This window comes from Labrus mixtus, chromosome 1 (assembly GCF_963584025.1).
Source record: "Labrus mixtus chromosome 1, fLabMix1.1, whole genome shotgun sequence".
In the NCBI taxonomy this organism is placed as follows: Eukaryota; Metazoa; Chordata; class Actinopteri; order Labriformes; family Labridae; genus Labrus; species Labrus mixtus.
This window is the reverse complement of record NC_083612.1, coordinates 28,877,600-28,898,973: the sequence shown is the minus strand read 5'-3', so window position 1 is coordinate 28,898,973 and position 21,374 is coordinate 28,877,600. Positions and strand designations below refer to the sequence as shown.

Below are 21,374 nucleotides of genomic sequence, written 5' to 3'. Positions count from 1 at the left end.
CACTTTGTCATTTCTTTCTTATGCAGCTAGACACAGCTTCCCTGAGTTGGCAGGGCCATCTCTCTCCCCCCCCCCCCCCATGTGGTGGCAGGGCAAACGGTTGGACAGGGAGGGGTTCACTTGAAAACATGTATGAAACATGTTTGAGCCTTTGAGCGACACATTAACAAGCTGAAGGAAGTGCTGTCTGTCCATGTGAACACAGACCTGAGATCAACAAATCCAGAGGGAGTTTGACTCCTGTATATATTTACATAGCGTATATTAGATTTTTGCTATATTAATATTCAGAATGTCGCATATTGTGCCTTAAAGTATTGTTTGTAACCTATTTTACCAATCAGAAGAACAACAATTGTAAGTGCAATATGAATGTATATAATCTCTATGAATCATAGTAACCTATGCACAAACACACCTTGACATAGTTCCTGTGATTCTCATCATGTCTCTTGTGTGTTGGTGTTTGAGTGTGTTTGCGTATGTTTTGTGTTGTGGTGCCCTTTCTACCGGCTGTAATTGGCAGCGTGAAGCAGACTCTGCTGTTCTCTGGCTTGTTATCACACTGACAGGCAAACTGGAAAAGACAGCAGTGTCACTCCAAGAAGCACAGCATACCATGGAGACACAAACAACATGTACACACACAAAGACAGACACACACACACACACAGAGTGGACACTGAAAGCACACAGGCGCTCTGACACATCTTGATACTAACAGGATGTGACATGGAGGAGAGTGTACCTAATGTATAGCTCTTAGACGATCCCATAGACGATGGGTAGGTGGATAAAACAAGATAATGGATACGCACAGCTTAATGTAGCAAAGAGAAAAGGATAAGACAAGGTTGTTGCGTGGGTTAAGGTCAAGATATTGGCAGGAACAATGATGTTGAGCGCTTACTGTTCTGTTTATAGAGCTGCAGAACAATTTCAGAAGTGGTGTAAGAGAAATCAAATGTACAGAGATTTTAGAAGAGACTATAGTCCTGGTCCTGTTCAAGCTCGCTGACTCATGCACTTCTTGAGCTGTTATTTATAGCTACCCCTGGCCTTGAGAGCTTTTTGATAAAGTGAGTCAGACTTTGTATCATTTTGTTTTCTGTAATGCTTGTCGAAGGTCAGTTGAAAATCTTTGCAGAATCACCTTACCTTTCTCTCTCTTCTTGTGTCTAGACATGAGACCTTGTTGAGATGTTCCCAGTGCAAGATGGCCCGCTACTGCAACATCACCTGCCAGGTAGCGTATAAAGTGTGTGTGTGTGTGTGTATACAAGTTTGTGTGTCTGTCAGTTTGTTGATAAGCTCTTCTCCTTCAGAAACAAGCATGGTGCGACCATAAGAGAGAGTGTAAATGCCTGCGAAGCCTCCTGCCGAGAATTCCCACTGACTCTGTCCGTCTTGCTGCGAGGATCATCTTGGCCCTGGTATGTCTTCATGTCGCACACAGAAAAAACGTTCAAAAAGAAAAACCTATTTGTTACATTATGAAAAACTTTACATCCATACTTTATTTCTTCAAAAAGGGTTAAAAGCAACTCAGTTAGTGAAGGAAAATTCATCTTAACTCTTACTCTAAAAAATCTTTTATCTTCATGCGCCAAAAAAAACAGTTTTCTTGGTGCCAGAGAGATTCAACTTTTCCAGGACCTAATCCAACAACAGCAATATGCTTCAAAGAGTGCCACAAATAAAGCTTAACAGTAGCAAAACATAAGTCTTTGTTACTATAATAACATGCTGATAGCGCTTTCTTCTTTTTCTCTCTAGTTAAACCCGTCTCAGAGCAGCGGTGGTGAGGAGCTCTACCCTTTAGAGGAGCATGAATCACGTAAGTCTGTCCTGCAAGACTCTCTGTGTTTATTGCTCTGATTTAATGTCAGTTAAGTAACGCAGGGAGATGATTGTTTTTAATTTCTCGCAGATTTGAGCTCCATGTCTGAGCACAAGAAACAAGGTCTGTCTGAGCTGGCGTCCATGTTGGAGCTCTACCTGCAACAGGAAGTACCTCACCTGACATCAGCCCTGCCTCCTTCCTGCCAAGAGCCCCTCAGCCTTATTGCAAAGGTATGCTAAATCCATTTTAGCACAATACAAATCTGCCAGTGTTGGCTTTCGTGTAAAGTACAGAGACACGTTTACACCTTGGCGCCCCCATGCACACGAGACAACACACACATACATGCCTACATATTCACCAAAAGACAGACACAACTGTTTATTGCTATATGCATCTCCTGCTGCTTTTGGATGAACCCCAACATATGTCTAAGAGCTTCCCAGCACCTGTGATTAGGTCCTCATGTGGCTTTTTGTGTGTGTGTGTGTGTGTGTGTGTGTGTGTGTGTGTGTGTGTGTGTGTGTGTGTGTGTGTGTGTGTTAGTATTCCCAGAACAACCTCAGGTCTAATTCTCTTAAAACACACCAGCTGTCTTCAGTCGAGTTTAATGTGTGTGTAGATGTTTGTCTGGATTGTGCTCTACCTCTGTTATCTGTTTGCTTGTGTGACTCCTCTTTAACATTTTTTGGCCTTTAAGTGTTTGTCTTCCAAGAAGTGTGTGTGTGTGTGTGTGTGTGTGTGTGTGTGTGTGTGTGTTTTGTTTGTCCAATTACAATGATTGTATTTGTTGAGCTTGTCTGATGAGTTAAGAGTTTCCATAAAAACACACATGAAAGTCATTATAATAATAATACATTCTATTTTGTAGCACACTTTTCATTTACAACAAATCTCAAAGTGCTACACAATTAAGAAAACTTGATCATGAATAGAAAAGCAGGGAGTAAAAACAAGTAAGCGCAGGCAGAAATGAAGAAATATAAAACGACAAACAACAAAGTCACAGATGCACAATTCTTACTTGTGAACTATGACATACAAGTTATTCATCTTATTTCATCTCATGCTTTTTTAATATGCAAACCAGGTCAGAGTTTAGTTGTAATAATTCCAAAAACACCTTTACTAGAGGGTGTATATATAAAGCAACATATAATGTTTCACATGTCACAGAAAAAACAAAAATGATACAAACAGAAATCACATCAATTTACCAATAAGCAGCTTTCACCAGAGGGACATAAGCATTCACTAGTAGATTATTCCAAATTGTGTTTTTAAAATGTTGACTGTAAAAAAAAAAAAAAAACTACTCTAAATGGGTTTAGTGAAATCCAAGATAACGGAGCTACACCATTAACGTTGTATAACTGCGATTTTTCATTGTACTAAAACAAAAAACTGGGTTTGTTTTAATTGAGGAAACACTGTTTCAGTCTGAGCTTTTTGTGAGAAACTTGATTTAATTAAGAGACAGATTTTCTTGTAGAAAAAAGGCAAAGGCTGTATCTGATATTTCACTGTTTTCTGTGATCTAGAGACGCACTTTTTTTGTTAGCTTCAAGTACAAGTCTGAATTTACAAAGGTTACTGTTGAAAACATTAAAACATCTTATAGTTTCTTAGGGGGAGGTTGAATCATATTTAATCCTGTCATCAACATAAAAATATATTTTTTAAGTTTACATCAATAATTGAAAAATTAAATAGAACCAGTGATTGACCCTTGTGGGACACCAGTTTGTATATTTAAAAGGCTCGATGATAAACCTTCAACTCTGACACATTGTATTGAACACATTTTAGACAATTCTGTGACAGAACAGTTTTCATCGGTGTTGATAAATCTAAGAAAAGTTCAAAACCGTATTCTTCTGAGTCCATGGAGTTTATGATGTAATTCAAGACCTTCATTATAAAAGTGATGGTTCTTCGTTATTTCATGAATCTAGACAAAATCACATTTTGATTAAAAAAAACAACTCCTTTCATTGATTCCTCATACTTTGTAGTGAGATGGTTTTAGCCCTAATGACACAGTCTAAGGACAACATCCAGACTAAATATCTGAAGATTTGATTAATCTTGGGCAATCTGGTAAGGATTTTAAACATGCCCATTTGATGGATTCTATTTAGGGCAGACCCTATTTTTAGTTTAATGATCTTAGGACTTTTCCTTTAGCCTTTTTTTATCCTCCCAAAAAATGTTCAAAGACCTTTATGTTCTCCAGCAGGATGAAGTTTAATGTTAACTGGGGCAGTTCTCTGGCTTTGCCACCATCATTATCGTCACTTCAGAATGTCATGTTGTCTAATTCATATTCATGATCAAAAACCTGCAAAATAGCAACATTGAACATTCACAGTTATTATTATGTGGCTACCGTTAGTATGCTAACATTGTCATTGTTAGCATGTTTGCACAGTGATCCAAAGTCCTTTTGATTACTTTCTTTTATGTAAAGACAGGATCTTTGCAGTGTCAGTACCCACTTCACAAACACACAAACAAACAAATATCATAATAAATTAAGAAGTATGGGGGTGGATTGAGAAAGTTAGACAGAGATTGTGTGTGTAATATCTTTGACGAGATGGGGATATGCATGTGTTTGTCTCGTATGTGTGTGAACGTGTGGGATTGGATTGTGAAGCTGAGAAAACTGCTGATTGAACGAGGATCAAGATTCAGAAGGGAATTCTGCTGCAAACTGAGGAAGATAAAGAGAGCGAAACAACACTGAGTGGATTAAAGAGAAGAAGAAAGAGAGGAAGAGTGAGTGTGAGAATAAAGAGGGGAACAATGAGAGAGAGATGAGGGAGAGGAGAGTAGGAAACATGAAGATAGTTAGAGAGCTTCAAAGAGAGCAGGAACGGCACTAAGTGTGTCAGGACATGAAATGTAAACAAAAAGTGAAGGGGTAGACTTGTAACTTAGTGAAAGCTGCTTGCTGAAAATGAGTTTGTCAGCTAACATAAGTTGTCACAGGCTGACACCTTTTAAGAACAAGAGCTGAGGGGATGACATTTAAATAATTGAGCAGTTGGAGTGACAGCATGTCACGGTGTAAGATCGACAGAAAATAACGATCGGAGCTTTAATGTTCATTATGTGCACGTGAAAGTAAAACAACTTATCTGTACCTACGTTTTACAGTTTTTCTTAGATATTTTAATAACATGTTTGTGTGTAGTGTAATGCACAGTTGTTCCAAAGTGAATACAATTCACACTCTGACACATAACTTATTATGGTCAGTGGGGCAAATCCTTCCCAACCGACTCAGACATTGCAGTGTTTTCTTGCTGAGGCAAGACACCATATAATCCTATTACTGAAGCTGGAAAGCTTCTGCCGACAGAATAACTTCAGTGCCGTACTGCTGGTAGGCTGGCATAGTGTCATTGTTTGTCTGTAAAGTACCGGACAATGTAGCGACTCGTGAAAATCATTTAAAGCTCACAGCACACATCTCACCCACATTTCATGTCTCTTACTCTTTCATTTGTTCTCTCACTGTCTCTTTTTATCTTACTGATTCATATTGTAGATAAAGTCTAAAGACTTCACTTTGTTGTTGTATTGTTACTAAAGTAATTCATTAGATGGAGGTTCTACTGTATCTGATTTGCAAATCTGTGGAAATGAAACACCATGAGCCTTCTGTGTTTATGAGGAACAACATGGACAGCACACAAACTGTGACTGGTCCCCCTCAAAGTTGACTTGAGAAGACGTGTCTATTCATTGGACGTTGGGAAAGCTATGCAGACTTGTTCTGTCCAACCTCCTCATATGTTGTTCGCTGATGGACTCATTCTATTGTTGCCGCTGGCCAGGCCACTTTTTAACACTTGTTATATGGTGATGCTTTAACAATCAGTGGCTTACGCTGTTGTGCAGATGAAAATTCCTTCAATGAAAAGATCTAATATGAAGATTCTGCAGCATCCCAATGAAGAAGTTTAAATCCAGGAAGTGACCCACATTACATAGTCTTGTATTATATTTAAATCATTTTATTTATTGGTTGTGTTTATGCATGTTTGTTTACAATCCATGTATTCTTTTGAGATATTGCTCAGTAGGACATGCCTTAAGAACATGAACAATTACACATGTTGTATGTACTTAAATTGGTTAGCTTAGCACCATTATGTCCTACCATATATTGAAATGGTAACCCCCCCCCCCTCCCAATTTAAACAGTACAGGAACTGTGAAACAAAAAGAAAACACGTTTTCAAAGGTTCCTAACATAGAGATTGAGAGTTGTTATTTTAGAAATTTACTGTTCATACCAAGGGTGAGATAATATCCTCTACTGACTTTCTGTGACCAACGTTCTGAACAACTTAAACATGTCCAGGATGTTGATTGTGAAAATTCACAAGTTTAGGACAACTACTGGGAGAGAATTGAATGGAATTTGTTTAAACCTGTGTTTACAGTCATAATGAGTTAATTTCCTATCAACCATGTGCCACCCATCCATTCAAACAATGTCAGTGTAGACACAGAAAAGAAACATCCTTAAAGAAAGTACCACAAAAAGCAAACTATCTTCAACCCATGTGCTGCCAATAGGGGGCACTGTAATCGCATATGATAGCATCCTGTATGGGCAATGAAAAGGAGTGGTGAAGTCCTTCATTTCACTTTCTCTGTCTTCACCCTCTGAACTGTCTTCTCTGTTTCTGTATTAGTTTGTTTCTTTTTTTCTGCTGTAACTCTCCTTGTATCTCACTCTCCTCTCACCGACCGTCCTGCTGTCTCTGTTTCCCCCTCTTTCTATGCCTCTCTCCTCATTATTCTCCCGTCTTCTCATTGAGCCTCTTCTTTTCCATTACTCCTCCTCCCCGTATGCTCCTTTTAATGGCTCAAGTACATAACAAATGAGCAGTTTATTATTGTGTACTTTGAATGTTCAGTGTGATCAACAAAAAATAACAAAATAGGTCATTACTGTGAGTGTAGATTTGTGGCTGTGTGTGTGTGTGTGTGTGTGTGTGTGTGGGGGGGGGGGGGGGTCTATTCTGTTTCAGTTGGGGAGTGTTTTGTGCTATAAAACCATTCTTTATCTTAATAGCTGCTCCCCCCACAGAGCAATAATACTGCTACACAAACACACAATGAAGTCATGCCACAGCATCATTACTGCTCTTAATATACCCAGGAGAAGGTGTGTGTGTGTGTGTGTGTGTGTGTGTGTGTGTGTGTGTGTGTGTGTGTGTGTGTGTGTGTGTGTGTGTGTGTGTGTGTGTGTGTGTGTGTGTGTGTGTGTGTGTGTGTGTGTGTGTGTGTGTGTGTGTGTGTGTGTGTGTGTGTGTGTGTGTGTGTGTGTGTGTGTGTGTGTGTGTGTGTGTGTGTGTGTGTGTGTGTGTGTGTGTGTGTGTGTGTGTGTGTGTGTGTGTGTGTGTGTGTGTGTGTGTGTGTGTGTGTGTGTGTGTGTGTGTGTGTGTGTGTGTGTGTGTGTGGCATGTATTTTCCAATGGGCGTGTGTGTGCATGCCTACATCACTGTGCAGCTATGTGATGCTTATGGACTGCAGGGGGATGTGTGTTCTTTTCCATTGTGTTTGACTTTTACTACTACTGTAGGGTTTTTTGTCTTCTGCACTAGTGTGTGTTTTTTGTGTGTGTTTTTTTTTGTGTGTGTGTCTGTTGGTCAGACCGGGGTACTGCAATAAGCAGTGACAGATGAGATCTGGCCAAGGCACATTTTATTGCCTCCCTCGAGCAGCTCTCCCTCTCTGGACTGTGTGTGTGTGTGTGTGTTTGTGTGTGAGTATAAACCTGTTTTGCTGCATCAACACTTGCTAGATTGGAACCCAATCCGACTTTCATTTTGATGAAATTCAATCAGCTTATTGGCAGGATTTCTAGTGATTTGTTTGGCTAAGCCCTTTAAAGATTGTGTGAGAAATGATGTTTACATCTGTAAAGTGAATAACATTGTTTTTTAATAAAATAATGCAGAAAATGAAATTGCAGTTACTCACAAACACCCCTTACATGCCAGACATGTTACCCCATTAAAAAACATTCACCTCCAGAACTGGGCTTTAATCCTGCTCCTCTGTTTCGTCTTCTCTCAGCCTCATTCATAAGCTCTCTGCTGCTGCTGCCTCACTCACGCTTCTGACATTCTCTCTCGTCATTCCCTGTAAGACAAAGTCTCTTTAACTGTGCTTTTACAGTTATATATAACATTTAAGAGGCACCTCACAGGCTCATTTTTGTATTGGCTAATGCCAGAAATTACATTTTAAAATCTTGAATTATAGAACCTCTGAAACTCCACAGAAAGTCTCAATCTTTAAAGTGTAAATTACAAAATGGGAATGTAGTGTTTTGAAAAATACCTGTACTGTACTAATGTGCCAAGTGCAGACTACTTAAGATTTACTGTCAGGTACGCTGGCATTAGAACATGTTCCAGGAGAACCAGGCTGCCAGCCCTGAAGTATGCCACAAAAAAAAGGCTTTTTCAAGACATGGGACAGCTTTGGAAATTCTTGCATCTGAAGACAAGGCCTGACTTCACATTTTCAGCATTGGTCAAAGTGCAACTTTGAGCATGCAGGATGAAATGTGTGCATTAAAGAAGAAATGAGAAGATCTAAATCCATCGGAGATAATTGTGCCGTGACAAGGTGGAAACCTCGTGAACTTTAAACATCCTTCCAACACCTGCCACTCCTTTCTGCAAGTTCAATGATGGGGAATGAACCATAGATGTTTCCTTCGACGCTTGATCCAATGAATGCCATTATTAGGTGTTAAGATAAACTGATCCGACTCTGTTACTGATCTTAACATTAAAGATCCCAGTGGATCGGTCAGCAAAGCCCTTGATAGGTTAATATGTAATAGAACCAGTCGATGGCCCAATTCTGAAGTTATAACCTGCTATAGGCCCCGTGTCCACTTAGTGTTTTTCTCGGTAGCACTTGGATGAAGCACTTGTGCACAGAGTAGAGGAGTGCAGGACGTCCACCCTGTCTCTATGACAACAGTCTGTTGACAACGGTCACTGTATGACCGACACTGCTCCGTTGCTTTTTACTGCATGTTTTATAGTTGAGATTGTTTCTACCCCAGCAGACACGGAGCAAAGAGGATGTGGGTACAAGACATGATCTGTAGGAGGCCTGTGATGTCTACAGCGCCTTTTCGAAAAGTCGAAAGATTTTCAACTCGAGTGCTCTGAGTGGCCGCACAAAAAAGGCAGAGCGATCTGAAAAAAGATGCTGGGCGCTGCGCTTTTTCTCAGGGTGAATGTCTGCTGCTGCAAACGCTCTCTACTCACTGAAAACAATTGAAAAAAAGATTCTGGCGCTCAGAAAAAAGCGCTAGGTGGACACGTGGCCTCACTAAGGTTCTTCTAGCATTAACACGCAGCAGCACAAGCAGACCTGAAAATGAAACACTTGTTCCCACATACATCTTAGTGAAGTCTTCTTATCGAGGCATCTATGGTGCCATGTACTGCTGAGATTTATGACCTAGACGTGTAGTTGGGACTTGGGAGTGATGGCTTTCGTGACATGATTAATTCATGTGAGCCAAGTTACAACAGGTCATGACTGATTTCACAAGGCCTTTAAAGTGAGATGTACTGTACATCAGAGCTTCTGTGTCAGAGTAACACATTTTCATTTCTATTTATTACTTATTCTGAGTTCTGGTTTTCTGATTCTTTACGACCTGCTCCTCACAGCAGATCTTTTGTCAGCGACATGTCTGAGGACTGTGGTAGACGCTGTTTGTTTGTTTGTTTTTACTGGAAGGCTGTCAAACTGAAATGCCCTCCTGGGATCAACAAAGTTGTTCAAATATTGGATCATCATGATATTGCTCCCAAAGAATAAATGTCAAAGTGAGCCATCTGATAAAGACTTAGGTTCATAAACATGGTGTTGAATATTTGTACAGTAGGCCCTTTGTCTCTCGGAAAACTGGAAAAACTGGAAAATCTAGGAAGTAATAAACATGAAGATGTTATTTTGAAAATGTACTTTTTTTCTTTTTCATTACAGTTCCATAAATTACATCTTTTATTGGGGTTTATGTGTTAGTTTGCATTGGATTGGATCAGATCGGTTTGGATGGAATCAAATCATTCTATATTATAACGAGTCGCCCTGAATGGGATCAGAGTTTATGAGTCGAGAATCAAATGGGATCGTCTTGTGAAGAAGAGATTCAAGGTGTTATGACTGACAGACATCAGGAGCAGGAGGAGATGGGCAGAGTCTTACCCTCTACTGCAGGGTTAAGGGTAAGGTTGAAATCTCTGTGAAAGTTGGACACCACCTTATTATCTTTCTCCAAGCCCGGCTCTATTTTAATTTGTTTCCATTTGGTATAAAATCTACAGTCTGACCTTGTGAGTCCATTTTCTCTTCACTGAGAAATTGAGTGAAAGGACTTCTCTGCAAGCTGACAAGTTAAGAAATCATACGACACAAGAACTTTGAATCAGCAGTATTAAGAAACTGAAAGCCACATGAGCTACACAACATCACCTACAGTATCCTACATGCACAACAAGGTGCTCGTTGGGATTGTCTCATCACTATCTGTATGCGGCTTCGCTGAGATGTGTGTACGGTGATAAAAATGAAGTTTTCTTTGGTGAAGTCTGCACAAAAGTGAAATCTCATCTCAGACAAAAACACAGTCTCTGTATTTTTCATCCAGGTAGGGACCCCAAATTGTCCTCTACATGTATGAATGGAAAGTTTTTGAAGCCTTAGTTACATTGAATTGTTATATTTTTGTTATGTTTGTCTGATTCAGAAGTGCTTTCTCTTTACTCAATTATCCAAAAAGGACTTTCTACATCATCTACAATTCATAGTTTTGTTGCTTACAACTGAGAATTGAATTTTGAGATGGGAACAGATGGAGGATTGGAGGATGAAGGGAGAAAGGTGGAGTGGCCATCATCAAAAAAAGTCAAGTCTTTTTGGGTAGCTACAGGAACAAGTAAAGATTTCAAGTATCAGAAAGCAGGAAGAATAGAAGACCAGAGTGAGGGAGGGAAAGAGAGAAACCGATGAACGACTGCAGAGACAGAGAGTCTTACAAAGGAGGAAATATCAAGAGTGTAAGAAGGCGAGATTAGACCCTGAAGATGAAAAATAGGAGATCTCTGAGAAATGTGGGATCCAATAAACATACGAGAAAAGAAGAATGTAGAAAAGAACAGAGCTAGTGAATGCAGGATGTGGAGAGAGAGAGAGAGAATATATTCTGCTGGGTAAAGGGTCTGAAGTAGCTGTATTTATTGTTCTCTGTGTATGGCGCTGTAACTGGGGCTCTTGGGAAACACACACACGGACACACACACTAATCTGTCCATACTAGAAACAAGGCGAGTCCCTATGGAAAAGTGTGTTGTATTGTTTATTACCTATGTTTAGCGATGATTTATCACAGTCTACACACACACAGACACACAGACAACTACCTGATGTCATGTGTGAGTATGAAGCCAATAATGTTACTGCTTCCTTGGTTTCAATTACAGGAGCAGAGATGTGTGTGTGTTCATTTGAGGGTTCATGTGTTTGTGTGTAGGTGTAATGTTCTTAACTTGTTTTTTTGGTTGTAATATTGTCTGTGTTTGTGTCTTGTTTGTCGTAATATGACTGGTGTATATGTGTGTGTAGGTGTTACACTGCTTTGTGAAGATGTGTGTGTTCTGAAAGTTTAAGTGTAGCTCCTTGTTTGTGTATAGGAGCACTTCATTGTCATGGCTTTCCTTGATTTTCATTGACCATCTGTTGTGCAGCTAAATGAGATGCAGATGCTTTCAAACCAGTGTAACTAAGCAAAGGATAAAGTTTGTCATTCTCCAAAACTTTAACGTGGGTCAAATTCTATCAGATGCAGAAGTAAGACAAACTTTTACTTTGACTAAACAAGCTAAGAGAGGGAGGAAGTGGTTAATTAAAAAAGTTGAAAAATAAATCAAATCAATCCATTAAATTAAATGAATCAAACAAAACACTCTCTTTGTATTTCCTCGGCTGCAGTAGCACATTGTATGTGTGTTTGTCGCGTGTGGTGTGTGTGTAAAGTCATAACAATAATCCATTCATGTATTTTTTAGTTTGTGCAGCCTTATCTCTCCAACATTTCGCCGGTCTGCCATTGTAGCTTGCAGAGCCATTGGCGCTTCCTAATTAGCTTAAGCTTTGCAAAATACACACACACACACACACACACACACATAGCTTAGTTTAATGACTTTAAGTCCATCATGAATGCAGTCAGAGACAGTATAATAGAAAGAGAGAATAAAAACCATTTGTTTAATTGACTTAGAGTGGCTGCATGTGTGTGGGCTCATGGGGAGACATGAAGAGAAGGAGGAGAGGAGAAAGGGAAGAGGAAAGAAGTGTAGGAAATTAGGGAACAGGGGAAAAGAAAGGAAAAGAGGAAAGCATGGTGGTGAGAAAAAGGTTCGAACAGATGGAAATAATTAGGAGTAAATGATAAGAAATGTTATAAAAGGAGGATGATTTAATAAGTAGAGAGAAAGAATGTGGAAAAAAAGATAATAAAACGGAGATGGGTAAGCACAGGGAAATCAAGAACAGACCGGAGGAGAGGCGTCTGAACATTTGCATAATTTTTAATACAAATCTGGATGTTGCATTTAATCCTGCAAAGTGATTTGAGGAGCAATATGTTGCAGTAGGTAGGCCTGTATACATGTGCGTTAGTATGTTATAATGAGTATGGTAGCGTAATGTGTATATGAGAGTTGGGGGTGGGGTTGGCTTAATGAACATCTTTTGGCTCCAGCTGCGACAGCCCCTATCTCTCTCGTCTCCTTTATCCTCCCTCTCTGCTCCTCTCTCTGTCGCTCCAACATTTACAGTAATTACTGTTCTGTGGTGCTTCACAGGGATGGAAACAGGGATGGAGGCTGATAACGTAGCAGAGTGTGAGTGTTTGTCTAATTTCCTGAATGTCCTCCAGAGGGATGTTCCAGAAAGAGAGATTCCTAAGCCAAGTTTATCTCTCTAATTCCTCTTTCCCAGCAACACTGTGAACCGAGAACCCCGTGTGTGTGCTGTGGGCTCATGAACGTTTTCCGGACCTTTAACAAGGTTCTGTATTTGTGATAAAGGGTTAAACACTGCTCTTGTAGCGATAATAGGATAATCATAGAAACACTGTTAATTCTCAATTCTTTCTAAGTTAATTTGTCTAATTTCTCAACAGAAATATCTCATTGTCTATCTAAGCCACATCACCTGACAAGTCCAGATACACATGTTGTTTCACTTTCTCTACTGGCAGCTCTTTGTACTTACAGTAAAAAGAAGGAATTCAGGTCTTGTTTTTGTTTGTAATATCTTGAAATAAGATTTTTTTATCTGGACTGTTTTGGTGAATGAGATTTATACTAATTTTGATGTGATGTTGTTTACAAGGAATAAGACAAATTCACTTGTTAAGATGTTGTGTAGACCTCTGTTTTAGAACCCCTTTGCTGCCAATGAAAGGAATATTGAGTCTCAAGCGCACAGTTGTTCAGAACTTTTAGTGCAGCCAGCAGTTTTTAGTGTAAATGTTTGAGCTAATGAGGGTTAAGCTTTTACTTTTTCCAGTGGTCATTGATTACAATCTTTCACTTTGAGATTCCAGAATGGAGTTAATTGATATCTATGATTAGATGCTATCTACATATTATATGTAGAGTTTATCAGTTTCAGGATTACACTATAGTTGATAAGTTTAATTTCCTTTGCTCTCTCTATGAACTGCTATTCTTTTACATATCCAAACATAATTCATGTAATTTAACAGAATGGGGAAATACCTGACTCAGCAAACAGGTTACTTGTGGCTCCCAAAATTTAGACCCTCGCCTTCACTTCTGCAATCATCAGCAGATTTCTGTTTCTAGAGATTAAGAGAATATTTATGATGACTAATGCCTCCATCAATAACAGTCCAGTTTCTTGTTGTTAATATATTTTTATATTTTTATGAGCACTTGCATGTTTTAAATTGATATCAAGGTGCCCAAATACTCTGAAACACTGCTGAGTCACAGCATTTCAGTTGCAACCTGTACTTCCTGAATAGTATACACTTATTTTACAACTTGTAAAAACCTGTTTTGATGTTAGCAGTGAGGACAGTATTAAGTTAATACTGTTATCGTACACATCGTGGTGGTTTCGCTTGCAATTAGGTGCCATATTTGCCCTCAAGTGGATAATGGCTCAGGCCTGTAGGTTATCAGCTCATGATCCTTTTCTCTGTCCTCACACACAGGACAAATAAAGGCTGGGTGTCATGTAAAGGTTTAGGCTATCAGGGAATGTAGGACGTTATTCCCTCTGCCACTGCAAACACCGATGTAACAAGAAGAGGTTCATAATTTCATCACCATGACACCTGCAATCTTAAAGAGGTAGACATTAGGATACACAGGCCTAAAACAGTTTATTTATTTGAATAATGCAGGATATGTATTGTACAGTTAATTATGTGCAAGATGCAAAATCTGCTTTTCTGTTGTTTAACCCATTTCTAGCTGCATGCTAAGCTAAAACTCTAGTGTTACTAACTGATGTGAGGTAAATCTGACTGGATGAGGAGATGTAATGTGTTTATACCCTCGGAATAAACACGCACACACACACACACACACACACACACACACACACACACACACACACACACACATACACACACACACACATGTCTGCAGCTGGCTGGCCACACTAATTCAAAAGCAAACAGCCAGGGACGTTTTTTAATCTTTTCATAACAGTTCAAATGGCCCACTGGGAATAATGCAGGTACTCCAGATGGCTGACCTGCCGCTGATAGCAGCACAAGACTTGTTTTATTTCACAGCTTATCCTCTGCTGTTTTCTAAATTATTAGGTGCTAGCTAAAGTTGTTTTACATGAGCATATTTCACCATTCATGCTCAAGAAAAGTAGAACCCTTTGTCGCTTTTTCAGCCTTAAGATCCACATTAACAACATGTTTGTGTAGTTTTCTGGGATTTTGTGTTTATTTTGATAAAGATGGGCAAAGTTAACTGTGAATTACAGACACTAATAGCTGAAGATCTCTGTTCATAATAATCATTCCTAAATAACGAGTTATATCATTTATCCTTCAAAACTGTCAGTTATGTCATAATCACAGAAAATGACAGAATTCAGCCTTAAAAGTGGTGAACACAAAAGGAGCAGATTATAAATCTGTTTATGACATTAAACAGATTAGCCTTGGCTGTCTGTCTGTCTTACTGTCTCAATGAGCTCTAAAGGTAACCAGGCTTAGGTGTAAAAACAGGTTCAAGTATGCACTCATGCACCCCCATCCTCTCTTTCCTGTCGGTCTCTGTGGGTCATTAACGAGTTATGTAAAAACGTCCATGAATACTGTCTGTGAATCAAAGAGATTGAAGCCTGTAAAGTATCCAGCTGGAGAATGCTTAACTATCAGTCCTTTTATTTCCATCCTGAATATAAATGAGCCTCCTCAGGGTTCTTTCTCACATTCTCCCTCTCATCTGTCTCTCGTCTCCTCTGCTCTCTTTTCAAACCCTCAGTTCTGCTCAGGGACAGTGAGACACACCTCATTGACTTGAAAGTTACCTCAGTGTTTTGCAGCAGTTGTGTTTTTGTGTTTTTGCCATCTTTTAAAGTGCAAATGTGAAAACTTGGACAGCCAAAAGCCAATTGTCCGTAGCTCATAATGAGCTGATTATTTTTAGAGACAGGGACGCAGTGTGCCGGCGTCAGCTTGTGTTTTATGATGAATTCATGTTGAATTTTTGACCTGCAGTGGTGACAGCGATAGGAGGGCAGATGCATTTTGTTGCTGTGGTTGATCCTCGCTCTCTTTTTTTAAATGGTCATTCATGCTGAGCTTCTTCTTGTTAATCATTGCAGGTATTCAGGATTACATTTTTCAGAGACATCTCCCCAAAGGAGGTTCAAACTTAAAGACAATGAGAAAGGCTTCCTGCACACTGTCTCGCTTTATGCTGACATATTTGATATTTGATATGAAACAACATTTTGATCTAACTGACCTTCATTGTCAGACAGTGTGTGGGAGCCTTTCTCATTGTCTTTAAGATCATCAGGATTAAAAAAATAAACCTGTGTCAATGTGGGAACCGTCTAAGACACTGAAACATGCACTTCAGTTTAGTAGATTGCTTCTGTTGCTGCAATGTAAGTAGTGCCAATGGGATCTTTTATGTTCAATTAATGAGTAACTTTATGAGTCTTTAAAATGTATAGAAAAAACATGACTGTAAAGGTGGTTGTTTTTAAAGACAATAACCCAAAGTTTAAAAAAAAAAACCTGCATCATGAGCTTCTTAAACAGTTCCACAGGTTATTTCTACTTTCTTTAAAAATAGTTGATGTTATAGGACAACTGCTCCTCTCATTATCTGGTTCAAACACTGAAAACAAGCTTGAACTGCAGGGAATGTCCACCTGTTTGGATAGTGAATGTGATAAAAAACTTAGAACTGATGATTTGAAGATTGAACAATGACCTTACTGATGCACAGTTGCTCTATAGAAATGTAAAGCTTCGACATCCCTTTGATAAACAACATTTCAAAGAGTGAGAAAACTCAAACGAGTCTCACTGATGGTTTTTATGGATTTATATCTGAACAATTTCCTCCACTAAACTTGTATCAAGAAGATTCTGGTTCATACAATCTTCCATGAGCGGTTCTACTTGATATGTTCAAGGTTGATGAGAGAATGGAATAAAACTATCAGAGGAAAATGTCTGAACAGATATTAATAAAATCCACTTCATCCATGTCTTGTCAATGGAGGATTTTTATGTAAAAACCTGGAAAATAAAAATAAATAATGAAGAATGTTAGGTGATCCAAAGGAAAAGTAACCGAACAATAGATCGACATCTGTCATTTTCATCTGCTCTAAGGGCTTCATAGTTTGAGTCTGATATGGACTCAAACTGAAAGTGGCCCTAAACCAAAAGCTAATGACTGACAACACTGTTTGGAGCTAAAAAGCTACCAGGAGTGTTACGCTTTCACTGTAGCGGGCCCTCCACCATAACTTATCGCGTAGCATTTTATCTTCAAACAGTGTTCCAGGGACCACATTTTCCTTTGAGGACAGTTTGTCTATAGAGTTATGAACAACTTTCACATTTCTCTACCAAAACTACATAGTGCACCTTTAAAAATACAATCACCGTCCTGTCTGTACATTACAAATCATGTCACCTGCAACAAATATGTTCAGACTAAATGGAAACAAAATGTATTGGTTTTAAGAGAAAATACCCTCTCCTCTCCTCTCCTCTCCTCTTCTCTCCTCTCCTCTTCTCTCCTCTTCTCTCCTCTTCTCTCCTCTTCTCTCCTCTTCTCTCCTCTCCTCTCCTCTCCTCTTCTCTCCTCTCCTCTCCTCTCCTCTTCTCTTCTCTTCTCTCCTCTCCTCTCCTCTTCTCTCCTCTCCTCTCCTCTCCTCTTCTCTCCTCTCCTCTCCTCTCCTCTCTTATGAAAGGAGTTAGATGTCATTACACTTCACTGTTCATGGGTTCTCGGGTCTCATGAGATTTTGACAGCTCCCTTGTGTCAAAGACTTGTGGGAGCTGTAGTTGATGAATATAATTGATGTGAATAGAACTATTAATTAGAATAAACTGGTGAAGTGATGAGTCAGAAACCATTTAGCCTAGAAGATGAGCATATTGCATAATCCTATATTTATAATATGTTTCAGCTAGAAGACTGACTGAAAGTCAACCATTCTGTTGACTCATTTAAAGAACTGCCTGGAAAGATTGCTTTCTTTCTGCATTTTTCATCGGTTTGCAAACAAGGTGTTTTCTGGTACAATGAAGGTTTACAGCAGTGCATGGATCTACAGTATTGTGTGTTTGATTGTGTGCCTCCACAGTAGCACAGAACTCACCAGATGAAGGTCGACCACGTGGTCACACACACACACACACACACACACACACACACACACACACACACACCTCCCATTACCTCCCATTGGCTGTTGGCTAGTGTTGCCATGGAGATGCACAGTGACTGTTAATCATCACTCTTTATTTCAGGTTGTGCTAAAGCCATTTGTACAAAAAAAGTAAATGGTTGTCCTGAATGTATAATTCATGAAAAAAAGAAGCAGAAGCAGTCAGTCATCCAGTCACACATGACTTGTGACACATGTCAAACAACCTGCAGAACAACCCCATATATCTGTCTTTAGTTCAGCTTCTGGAAATGTAGCTTGAAAAGTAGAAGAATGAACATATGATATAAAGTCTCTGTTATAGTCCAAAAATTCTGTTTAAAAAAAACAGCCAACAGTAAAGGAAACCTTACCAACCCAGCCCGTTGTGCTGTGCAGGTCACTTCTAATGAATGTGTATGTGGCCCCTCTTTGAGGAAGATAACCTGTATTTGTTGGCTGCTGTTTAACCTGAGCTAGTATACTGAACTAACATCACTCCACTGATAGAAAAAAACATTAGCAGCCAAATCAAAATCATCCACAGCCTGCACTAAACCTTTAACAGTCAATAGAAAAAACACCTTTTTGGAAGGTAGTGCTGAAGGCTGGCTGGAACAGACTCTACCTGAGTCCTCACAGCTCTGTCTGTTAGAGGACAGATCTCTAATAGCAGCAGGAGTTTCTAAAGCACAGTCTGCACTGATAATAACAGGTTGTATTGTAGCTGCCAGGATTATTCTGCGTAATTGGAAGAGCCCATACAAACCACAGTTTACAGAATGGCTCAAACTTATGACGGAAACTGCTGCTTTCAAAAATATGACTGCCAGACTAAACAATGTCCGAAACAGAAGTAGCCAGATATGAAGAGCATTTATTATATTATGAATCTTACATCTTAGAGAGGGTAAAGGACAATGTTGGGGAAGATCTGTGTTTTTACTGTTAATGAATTTGTATGAAATATCATAATACTGCTGCGGACTTAAGGTTATTTGTTTGTAGGTAGGTCTATATGTATATATATGTTGTTGTTTTTTCATGAGTGGCTGCTTCTTCTTATTTACTGATTCTGGACACTTAAAGGCGTCAATATTTTTGTTTGTACTTTTGATGTAAATTATGCAAAAATTAATAAAAACTTGAATTACAAAAAAAAAACAAAAAAAAACAGTGGAGCAGATTAGTGAGTTTTTCACAGAGATATTTTTGTTATGGCTTCAAACTAAACTGACTTCCAGGTAAGCCACTGCTGAGCAGGTTTGACACACACTATCAAAAAAAACAAAACGCAGCCACGGATCCAAAGTCAAGTTGTAAATTTATTAACAAAATCTTTAATCAAAACAAATTACTCTGACCAAATAAAATATGTCAATAAATAAAATGCCCTATGCAGTCGAAAAAACTGTTGCGCTCTGACTCTCATCAGCCTCACTGACTTGTCATTAACAATGCACAAGTACCCCAAATCAATTTACAAAAGCTAAAAGCAAAATCAGCCCAAATAAACATTAATGTAAACAAAAAATGTTTTAATGTTTGGCTCTTTTGCCATCTCTCACAATAAATAAATCATATTTTCATCTGGCCCCAACAATTTTATTTAATTTTCGTAATAAATATCTAAGCTTAACCATTACAGAATTCAAGTCCAATATCAGGAGTGTGATAGAGGGTTTAATATTTGAAATTTGGATTGAAAATACTCTAATTTCAAACTTGTTTTATTAGCTCACTATTAAAACCATAAACTGCATGAGAAGGTCGAGGTTACAGTTAACAAAGTACAGCTGTGTTTAAAGGGCCAGGTTCTCCTAAACTGTCCCAACCAAGCCGTATAACCTCATCAAAAATGAAGCTGGTGCAGAATGTAAAAAATTGCAGTTCCTTGAGTTTCCACTCGAGTCTGGCTCAAAATGACCCAGAAGTAAGATACACACTCGTTTAAAAAATGCAGATTGGACAGCAGAAATGAACATGTTTACAGCCTGGTACAAGAAAACAATTACTTTTGTCTGATTAGCTCATGTGTTAATCAACACTTACAGCAAGGGGGTGATTTTAAAAAAATAACTAATCGGTTTTGATTTTCTAAAGAATACAAGATAATTAGGGGTGTGACTGATATGACAGCACGTGTCAGTATGTTCCTGAGTGTGTTCCTGTGTGTGCTTCTGTGAGATAGGGTGTGATATTGATTGAATCTGGCAGAGCAGGTTTAGTCACGTCAGCAGTTCTTCTGACCCAAAGCCATACAGGATAAGAAAGAGTAATAGAGGAGACAAAGCGGGGATGGGACAGATGGATGGAGAAAAGGTGCATGGTGAGAAGATTAGAACTGCTTTTATCTTCACAAATGAGGACCATTTTCTGTCCATTAATAATTAATTATCAAATTAACTCCCATGTGTGGTCTGTCCACTGAAACGAGTCGACTTCAGTGATTTGTTTTCTTCTGTTCTGCGTTCATTAATTTGATGTTCGAGTGCACTTAAAAGGATCACAGCGAAACAAAGATCTCTGTTTTTCACCTCTTAGTTAGAGAGACCAAAGGAGGGTTTGGGATTTAATGAGCCCCTCCTGCAAACAGCCCCAGGTAGAGATGGAGAGTAAAAGAGAGGGAGGGGAAGATGACAGGAGGAGGGAGGACAAACACAGAAACGCTCACATCCCAGTGGAACAGTATATCTAACATAGTGTAATTACAATGGGGTGTGTGTGTGTGTGTGTGTGTGTGTGTGTGTGTGTGTGTGTGTGTGTGTGTGTGTGTGTGTGTGTGTGTGTGTGTGTGTGTGTGTGTGTGTGTGTGTGTGTGTGTGTGTGTGTGTGTGTGTGTGTGTGTGTGTGTGTGTGTGTGTGTGTGTGTGTGTGTGTGTGTGTGTGTGTGTGTGTGTGTGTGTGTGTGTGTGTGTGTGTGTGTGTGTGTGTGTGTGTGTGTGTGTGTGTGTGTGTGTGTGTGTGTGTGTGTGTGTGTGTGTGTGTGTGAGAGATAGAGTCCGATAGGAAGTGTGTTAATAAACAACTTCAGTTTTAAAATGCATTTTCTGAAGTCATTTTGAGAAAGTTCATATTTGATAGCTTTTATAATTTTTGTTCTCTCTTCGTTTATTGTTTGTTTCTCTGAATCTTTTGTTACAATTAATACTTTCTGTAATTGTGTGGCTTTGGGTCTGCCCAGGGTTGTGACGTTTAACTTTTAGATCTTGTCCAAACATCACATATGTATGTTGTAGTTCCATATACTCTGTCCCCATATTGTCTGTGGTAAATGTGCTTCAGGGTGCTATTTTCTAATCAAAGGAAATAGAGAAGAAATTTGCTACATACCATCAGCTGTAAAAATAAAAAAATGAATCGCCCTTACACCTTCTTTAAAAAGAGAATAAAGCAATAACAAAAGATCTTAATGATGTTACATTAATGAAACCAGCTTTCACTTTCAGTATTTTCTAATAAAGAGAACATCATGATAACAATGTTCACTGATGCACAAGTCCTCAC

At 39.0% G+C, this 21,374-nt stretch overlaps 1 protein-coding gene across 1 annotated transcript in view; it reads left to right on the top strand.

Annotated features, from left to right (window-relative positions):
• smyd3 (SET and MYND domain containing 3) overlaps positions 1-21,374 on the top strand; it is an 81,967-nt gene that overhangs the window by 16,307 nt on the left and 44,286 nt on the right. The window contains exons 2-5 of the mRNA XM_061041065.1: positions 1,183-1,246; positions 1,326-1,433; positions 1,777-1,837; positions 1,931-2,073. Coding sequence (XP_060897048.1) covers positions 1,183-1,246; positions 1,326-1,433; positions 1,777-1,837; positions 1,931-2,073 — 376 coding nt within the window. The remainder of the gene's footprint in view (positions 1-1,182; positions 1,247-1,325; positions 1,434-1,776; positions 1,838-1,930; positions 2,074-21,374) is intronic.